Source organism: Hoplias malabaricus, chromosome 12 (assembly GCF_029633855.1).
Source record: "Hoplias malabaricus isolate fHopMal1 chromosome 12, fHopMal1.hap1, whole genome shotgun sequence".
Taxonomy (NCBI): domain Eukaryota; kingdom Metazoa; phylum Chordata; class Actinopteri; order Characiformes; family Erythrinidae; genus Hoplias; species Hoplias malabaricus.
Window position 1 is genome coordinate 40,306,442 of NC_089811.1, and position 9,648 is coordinate 40,316,089.

General features: G+C 37.8%; 1 protein-coding gene across 2 annotated transcripts; it reads left to right on the plus strand.

Annotated features, from left to right (window-relative positions):
* The first annotated feature begins 1,209 nt into the window (after positions 1-1,209).
* LOC136664054 (sterile alpha motif domain-containing protein 3-like) lies at positions 1,210-7,733 on the plus strand. 2 transcript variants are annotated; one of them, XM_066641081.1, is made up of 7 exons: positions 1,210-1,380; positions 3,458-3,534; positions 4,747-4,915; positions 5,138-6,121; positions 6,367-6,519; positions 6,625-6,717; positions 7,128-7,733. In XM_066641081.1, exons 3-7 carry the CDS (start codon positions 4,802-4,804, stop codon positions 7,443-7,445), a joined length of 1,662 nt encoding a protein of 553 aa, XP_066497178.1. In that variant the 5' UTR covers positions 1,210-1,380; positions 3,458-3,534; positions 4,747-4,801; the 3' UTR covers positions 7,446-7,733. The 2 variants fall into 2 exon arrangements, with proteins under 2 accessions (XP_066497178.1, XP_066497179.1); XM_066641082.1 differs by lacking the exon at positions 4,747-4,915.
* The last annotated feature ends 1,915 nt before the right edge of the window (positions 7,734-9,648 follow it).

Consider the following 9,648-nt stretch of genomic DNA (forward strand, 5'->3'; position numbering starts at 1 on the left):
TGCTATTGTGATTGGAAATGAGGGCACGCGCTCGAGTTTGTATGAAGTCCCGACAAGGGATTGGCACCTGCGCGCTCCCGTGGACAGTGTGCGCGTATATGAAGCGTGTGTGTGTGTGAAGTATAAGGTGTTGAAGCCAAAGAACGGACACATCTGCGGCCAATTAGTCTCTGGTTCCGCAGCGCCTTCAGACTTCAGAGCCGTTCCGAGGAACACAGGAACTGTAATGAATACAGAATTAAAAGCACATTAACTCCCGTTCCCCTGCACCTGCTCTTTTAAGTCGGACGAGCAGTTCAACCAGTGACACGATGATCGTGACAAGAAATGCACGACTGTCGCCAGTGTGTCTCCGCGTCACGGATCTCGGCGCCTGCCGAAGGAACCAATTATATCAAAGAGTCACGGAATTCAGTAACGAATAACGTCCTGATTCAGAGTCAGTCTTCAATATAAACCCGAACAATACACACCCAACCAACCGTCCCGTGAGAACACCGCACCGACCCAGACAGAGCATGTACCGGTCCACGGTCCTAAAACCACTGACTGTAGCCCACTGCAGGTCCACCATCGGACCCCTCCAGGGATGTTCCTTGATTACTGGGCAAATGCTGCACTTTTCTTTGCTCCTTTCGGTGATACCTCTTTCTAAGAGCTGAATACAGGATGTGATATGACTGTGTCTAAGAATGTCACACTGTTAATGTTAATTTTATGGGAAAATACTGTTTCTTAGTTTTTTATGTAAATACTATGGGGTTTTTAAGGTGTATATACTTTTTTTTTTACAGAAAAGTATTTTAAACAAAACAGTTCTTGAATGTAAAATTTATGATTGGCAAAAACAATATTTTAATGTTATATACATTTTGACCGCATATTGAACGGTTAAATTTTGGCAACAGCTGCCGTTTTTTTTTACCCTAAATTTAACGGATATTTTAATTTTTTTACAGTGCACAATATGTATTTTAACATTAAAAAAAAGGCTATCAGCGTCCAAAACTGCACCCTATTCACTCTATAGTGCACTATTTTTGGGTTCCACACTGTAAACCCAAATTTGGTTTAAATTAACTTTTTGAGTAGTCTTTAATTATTATTTCAAGTTTTGCTCAAAACATTTGCCATTACTAAATCAAATTAGTTGTTTGAATTATTTAGTTGAAATAATGCAGTGCAATGATCAAGATAAGTAGAGATTACTTAGTATGTTAAGTTTTGTGAGCAAGGGGCGGGGCTTGTTCCATTTTTTTTTTCTCCAGGCAACAGAAAGTTCTGTGAAGAGCCGTTACTGTCTTTTCTTTAAAAAGAGCTGCTCATTGCTGTGACTGAAAGCTGTGGGCTTGTGAAAGCAACATTACTTCAATTGAAAAGGTTTGTATGCAAATATATTGTCTGATAAAATTCATTGCCCCTAAGACCACAAGAAGTCACAACAAGTTAGCTAAGATTTGAAGTTATCTAGCGATAGCTAGCTTTGTTTCAACAAGCTAAGGTTAAGATCCTGTTTTGTTTGTGTTCTCTCGGTTAACAATTTAGCAATAATCTAGCTAGCATTCATTTTACTTTATTTTTACGCATTAACTAGGTATAACGTTAGTTAGCTAATATACAAAGGTTGTTTTTTTCGGCTCAAAATTTTAGCATATGTGTCTGCATGTGCTGGCTAATGCCTACCGTTCTGATTAAAAATTGGGATTGAGTTTACACACGAGTGATATGTTTAATTAAATCAGTAAATTCGCGATTTTCTTTTCAAATGTATGCTTAATTAGACAGTCATTAATTGTGCTGTCACGGTAAGAGAAATTTATCCCCGCATTTTATCGCGAAAGCCCCCACCGCCGCTCTTGGCCGTGTCTCGGGGCTGACGCGACGCGCCGCGTTCCCGCCCGAGCCTCGTGTTTCGGAGCCGCTGAGCCTCATGTTTTGGCCGGCCGCATTATAACTTTAATGCTTTTATCTTTACAGTTGTAATCATTAGCGGAGTTTGGTTAATTTTATGCAATGGGTTTAGTATAATTGTAATTGTTTAAGTGTTCTCATTCTGTTTTTGAGGTTCATTTGAAGATGCAGTGGAAGTGTAAGTATTGTGAATTTATATGTGAGAAAAGGGATTACCTTTTAAAGCATTATAGATTAAAACATGGGGCCTACAGTAGAACTGTGCCTTTTCCTTGCTTACACCAAGAATGTTTGTGTACATTTAATTCCATCAATGCACTTAAGGTCCACTTGTCTAAAATTCACAAGAAAGGACCGGATGCACAACTGTGTGAAACAGCTCAAGTAGCTCACTGTCAGTTATGTGATTTTTCTTCACCCTGCACAGAAGCAGATTTTTTCAGTCACTTGCGCAGCACACATTTAAAAGTTAATCACAAAGTCCCATGTCCATATAAAGGATGTAACTTTAATACTACTGTGTACTCCACATTTAATGCACATATAAGTAAAGAGCACAGAACAGACAACTGGAGGATGTTCAAACCGGAAATAGTCATTGCTAATTTAACTAAGGAAACAGCCCAAGATGAACATATGGTTTCAAATGACACCCCTGATTTAGTGGACAGTGAGGATTCCAGCAGTGAAGAGCCTCATGATCTAAAGAAACAGCTGGAGCACAACCTAGCAGCTCTTTTTTTAAAGATGCAAACGATCCTTCATATTCCAGAAAGGTCTGTACAAGAAATCGTACAACAGCTTTTACAGATATGTGAACTCTCCCAGCCATTGCTGCATAATTCAGTCAAGGACATTCTGAAACATCACACAAGTGTAGATGATTCAACTCTAAGACAGTTAGTTCGAGTTGTCTCGGAGAACAATGTCATAACAAGATTTTGTGGCAAGGATGGCTCTTTATCAACTATTAAAAGGAGAGCAGCATATGTGAGCAGAAATTTTACAGTGGTTACACCGGTGGAGTATGTTATAGATAGAGGAAAAAAATGTACAGCTGTATACGTTCCTCTAAATGCAATGCTACAGAGCATGTTAAACAGGGCAGACATTTTGGACAAAGCTCTTCCAGTACAAAACCATGTGCCGCATGAGTACAATACATATAGAGATGGTTCATACTGTAAAGAAAATTCCCTCCTTAAAGGGGAGGAGTTCAAAATCTCTATTGGACTTTACACAGATGACTTTGAAGTGTCCAACCCTTTAGGAACATCAAAAAAGAAACACAAAATGAGTGCAGTGTATTGGGTGATAGCAAATGTGCCATCAAAATATAGGTCCACACTCCACTCGATTCAGCTTGCTCTTTTATGTAAAGCATCTGATGTAAAAGAGCATGGCTATGCTAAAATTTTCCATCCTCTCATTCAAGATCTAGTCTATTTGTGGCAACATGGTCTATATGTTGAGAAGTTAGGAGCATCTATCAAAGGCACAGTGTTATATGTGGCTGCTGATAACTTGGCTGCTCATTCACTTGCAGGATTTTTCGAGAGCTTTGCAGTGGACAGGTTCTGCAGGTTCTGCATGGCAACAAGGAGCAAGATTCAAGACAAGGAGGTATGTTCAGGCGTCTTTGAACCCCGAATTAAAGACACTCACAACCGGCATGTGCAGGAGGTACGGCAGGATCCTATTATGTCTAAAGAGTATGGTGTGAAAGGAGGCTGTGTATTGACCGACAGTCTGCAGCACTTTCATGTTGTTCATGGTTACCCCCCTGATATACTGCATGACCTTTTTGAAGGTATTGTTCCTGTTGAGTTATCACTCTGCCTATCAGACATGATTTCCAAAAAATATTTCACTTTAGAGGCCCTAAACCATGCTATCAAAACGTTTCCATATGAGTTTAATGACAGAACTGACCAGCCTCAAACTATTGCTCAAGGCTTTTCTACCAAAGGAACAATAGGTGGAAATGGCCATGAGAACTGGGCTCTAATTAGATTGCTGCCACTTCTCATTGGCCATAAAGTACCTGAAGGAGACAATGCATGGGATATTTTGTTGCTCCTGAAAGACATAGTTGAGTTGGCTGTGGCAACAAGACACACTAAAGAGTCCATAAATTTTCTTGATTGCAAAATATCAGAACATAGACAATTGTTGCAAAGTACGTTTCCTGATTTCAAATTACGTCCAAAACACCATTTCATTGAGCATTATCCTGAGATGATTAAGGCATTTGATCCACTTTCAGATGTCTGGACAATGCGCTTCGAGGGAAAGCATAAATTTTTCAAACAAGTAATTCGTAATGCTTGCAACTTTAGAAATGTAGCTCATACACTAGCTGTAAAGCATCAGAAAATGATGGCTTACCATTTAGACGCAAGTTCATTTTTCAAACCCTCAGTTGAAATGAACAAGGTTACTACAGCATTGATCACGTCTTACCCTGAGAATGTCCAACAAATATTCTGCCAGAGAGTGCCTCAACATACAGCAGTCTTTGTCGCATCATCTGTCTCTGTAGATGGAATAAAATATTGCCCAGGCATGATTCTCTCTGTTGGTTCATGCTCTGGACTTCCAAATTTTAAGCAAATCAAACAGATTGTGGCTATTAACACAGAGGTCCTGTTTGTCTGCAAGGTGATGACTGTATGGTACCATGAGCATCTCAGATCTTTTGAACTCTGTGAAGGCATTAACCCCTCCCTGTGTGTAGTACAATTGAAAGAGTTGAATGATGTTTTCCCTCTTCCAGCATACAGATTTGGAGACAATTTAATAGTGACACTCAGACGTTACATTCTGTGTTAAAAGGTCACAAGATTGATTGCTGCAATCCAAGCAACACAGGATTTTATAAATAGGTTTAATGGTCACATTTAGCAGCTTTCATCAATTAAGCAACCAACTTGTTAATCCTGTTAGAAGCCTGGTGATACCCTATCCAGTGATGGAATCAACAGTGGAGCTAAGAAAAAAGACTGTGAGTGTAGAAACTTGGTGGTCATTATGTTATGATTAATCTGTGTATAACCCCTACATAAATGTATATACATTTTCATTACAATAGACCTTATGTAGGATTATGTCAATTGTGATGACAAGCTTATGTAGGTAACATGTAGCCTTATGAACAGGAACCTAAGTTAAAATATTACCCATATTTCTAAAAAGCTAATTGATGATTATTGCTTTTATTTCCAAGATGACAGCACACCAGAAGATGACCTTGAGGGTCATTCTCACAGAGGCAGATATAAGAAAGGTCACCCTCAGTGCGAGGCCTGCTACAGTGGAGGATTTGATATGTACACTGAAAGAATCACTTGGACTTAATTACAACTACAGCCTTCAGTACAAGGATCCTGAATTTAATTACGAGCTATGCAATCTGACAGATATTGGAGATCTTCCTGAAAAACCAACAATCAAAGTCATCCCTGTACTTGAACTGGTACCTGTCTCAACGTCTGATGAAATCTTGAGTGACACACACAGTCCAGCAGATACAGAGGTCCTCTCACTCTCACCTCTTGAGCGACAGACACCTTGGCCAGAAGTTTTTGAAATCCCAACATTTTCTGTTGATGTAGAGTATAGACTTAGGCAGGCAAGTCTAATATACATTAGGGATGGAACACACTTAAAAGTATCAAAAGAGCTAAAGCATGAGATTCTGGAAAGACTGGCAGAGAGCATGTATAGTCACACAGCATACCCAAATAATGCTCAATTTGAAAGTGTCGCAGCAGCACTAATAAGCAAGCACCCCTGTCTCCAAGAACGAGGCTCGTCAAGTCGCTGTAGTGGTTGGAAAAACAGTCTGAAATATAAAATGGCTAATTACAGAACAAAGCGTAGAAGATCAGGATGCCTTGACGTTACAGTAAATGCAGGTAAACGGGGATTGCATTCAGCAGAAGGAGAACCAGCTAACAAAAATATCAAGAAGGCCAAGAAAGGTGAGCTCAACTACTTGCCTAACTTTCCAGAGGGGCTTGATCAGTCAGTCCTCGAGGGTGCCCGCAAATACTTAGTTGATGAAATTCAAAAGAGAACACCAGATGGACCACTTGTAAAACAGAAGATGGATGTGACATTTGCATTGAGGAGGAAAGAGGTTGTTGAATCCAAACCCGCCATAAGCAAGATGGTGGAACGTTGGCCCGCTCTCTTCACAGAAGATCAGGTATGTTCAAGAGGGATATGCCAATGTTTTAGTCTATCTTTCTGTTATAATTTGATGATAATTATGATGCCTCTGGATACACCTTTGTCATCTTCAATTATTGTTTTGCTCATTTATAATTCAAGGACAATGTGAGTCTTTATGGTGAACAGGTGTAGTTGGTTTTGAATGGAACAAGACATTGGTACCACTAGCCTCAGTATTGTTTAGACTTGAAAAGTATAATTGTTTTCTCTATTTTTCAGGTATACATGGAGTTCAATAGGATTGTAGGCAGGAACCTTAAGCAGGACTTCTACGAAAGCATTGATCGGCACAGTCTTCGTCTTATTGAGATATTTCAATCTAAGAGAGGGAACATCGGGCAGCTGTTGACGCACCTATCACAACAGACCAAGGTTGTTCCATATCCATTATACTTATACAATCAAAATCATGCTTGATTGATTCAGCTTTCTTATAGACAGTTAAATTCTTGTCATTGTCATTTTTCTCTCCAAAAGACTAAAGAGCCAACTGATATTCGGACTCTGGTGCTTAGAGGGCTTCCTATTATCCTTGGTGACCACCCCACAGACTTCTATAAAGCATGCTTTGTAAGTAACCTCTATTAAAAAGGACCATAACGGCATAATTTTGAATATTCACCATTATTTTTGTTTGATAAAAACTGAAAGCATAGTTTAATATAATCAAAGAATAAGATGTAATTTCAATCTGTCCATCCAGTTAGTTTATGTAGGATTTTGCAAGGTTTCAAGTCTCCCGATCTTCCAGCATCCAATTACACTGAGGTTGGATAAGTGTTCTTTTGTGAGCTCAAACCATTAAAAACAGACACTTTTACTTCATTGAAACACTTTTTTCTGACCACTTATGTGTAATCTGCTTGTGTAATGTACTCCGGCAGTAATGTCCATTTCCCTCATGTATCTGACTCTCCTGAGAGTAGACTTTTTGCTTAACATATGATAGTTAATTAATTATTTTGCTCTTATGCTTTTAGGATGACTCTGACGAATCATTCCATCAACTTGACATTGGGATCCTGCTTGTTGAACAAGAAGGTGCTGTGCTCTCATCTTCCCTCCATCTCAGTCCAGCCTCACTGAAGATCGTCATTGAAGGAGAAGTTGTTATGGACAACATCCAGGATCTCCCTAAAGCTGTGTGCATTCTTTTTGGACTTACTTACGCACTTCATCTCAACTATCCCAAGTCTATGAAGAACACATTTCACTTCATTCAACAGGTTTTTCTAACATTGGGTCACAGTGAACTGAAAGCCCGATTACAAACACTGAAAAACCAGCTTACACTCTGAAGAAATGCTGTTAATTTAACCATATAATACACCATATGATGAATACATAGACCCCAGTAGCCCTTCCAAAAATTTGCTTGTTTGTGGAAACCTAGATTACAAACCCTGAGAAATGCGGTTTATTTTACAGAGAAAGCATGTCCCCTCTTTTTATTTATTTATTTATTTTATTTAAAAAAAAAATTTTTTGCCCTACCCAAAAAAATGTGTGTATTCATCATATTATTGTGTTCTATTTGACTATAAGTAGCCATTCCAAAATTTTCCTTGTTTTATATTTACAATACATATGGCTTATTTTGAATTATGTCACAAAATATTTCATAAAAAATGGCTGTCTAGCCATTGTATTCTACAGATTTTTCAAGGGTTCTTGAAAGAAAATGGTTCTATAATATTTTTTATATTATATATATATATATATATATATATAAGGTCTTTATTATAAGCTGTTATTATAACAATACCAGAACCATCTTTAGTGCTATAGAGCGCTATAAATGTTTATATATCTACAGCACATATGCCATCATGCTGAAAAATAATTTCATCACTCTATATAAATGGTAGAATACTTCTATATAGAACCATTTCCTAAAGAATTCGTGAAGAACCATTTTTGTAGATTTAGAAGTGTATCCGCATGACAGTGCTCAGTTGTGTTCAGATAATAACATGGAGTTCATCAGTCAATTTGAAATTTTAAATGCTTGTATCAAGTTTTAAAACATTTGTGTCCAATGTTTTACAAGCATACAGCAGAATTTTTTGAAAATATTCATTCTCAAAGTTAGACTTGTCAAGAAAGCAGTTTAAATGTCTGTTTTTGACTTGTCATTTGGTTGACTTGTTTGTTATTGCTGCAGTAAAACTTTTGAAATGTTACTTCGAAGGGTTTTTACATTAAAATACAATATTGAAATGTATCGTTTAATTTCTTCCTTTTTTAAGTTTTGATAACCAATGTGTAATTCATGATATCTCTATTAAATAAGTCTTTAAATTACAACAAAACAATTATATAAACTAATAATTTTAAGTAGAAATAATTAATACTTTTTTGTAGGTTAAACTTAAAAATAATTACTTTATACAACATAAAATGAAGACAATATTTATGTAAACTAAATATTTCAAGTAAATGCTACTAATGTAAACTTTGTTCATGTGCTTCATCAAATTAAAATGTTAAGTTAATACAACTTAACTTTTTTAGTTTCACCTTGTGTAAAAACTTAATTAATTTAAGGCAACGAGTTTCCACGCAATTTTCTAGTAAACTCAACTAATTCGGGTTTACAGTGCACCATTTTGTATGAGTGTCCGAAAACCTACCCTGTGTTGAAAATGGCTCTCTATTTACTATTCCCTTTATTATTCACTATATAGTGCACTCTTATAGGGAGCTGAATTCAGGCGGGTAGTGAATGATTTCAAAAACAACCTCATGCGTTTTCACTAAACAACGCAGTGGATTATGGGTAATCTGATATCTGCTAGTGTACATGGGTTGTGCCCTACTTTTTGCAGTGCATTGTGGGATTGTTTGAGTGCACTAAAAATTGTCCACTATGTTTTTGCCCACTACTACAAAATGGCGGAACCCCAAAATAGTGCACTACAGAGTGAATAGGGCACAGTTTCTGAGACAGTGCTATGGCGCAGAATTTTCAGTGCACTCCAACAATCCCACAATGCACCACAAAATTTAGTGTATGCCCATGTACACTAGTTGATGCTAGTGGATACAGATACCCATAATGCACTGCAGTGTCTGGTAAAAACCTGCATGAGTTAGTGTCTGAAATCATTCACTACCCTCCTGAACTCAGTTCCCTATAATAGTGCACTGCATAGTGAATAATATGGGGAAATAGTGAATAGGGAGCCATTTTGGACACAGGGTATAAAACGTCTGGAGAGAGTTAAAAAAAAAAATCTCAGGTACATTACACTGTGACAAGATTCAGTAAATATGGAAATCTCAATCCATAAAAAGCAAGGCAAGAAGCCAAAGCTGAACAAGACCTTCAAGCCCTCAGATGGCATCACATTAGAAAAATACTGTTATTACTACTGCCATATGGGCTCTGTGTATTTGTTGTCACTTAACACGGTCTGCCTCTCGAACAAGACGTGTGTACATCAGTGAAAGATGGTCATTCTGTCATTGGGGTGCATTAGCGCCTATGGCATGGACAAG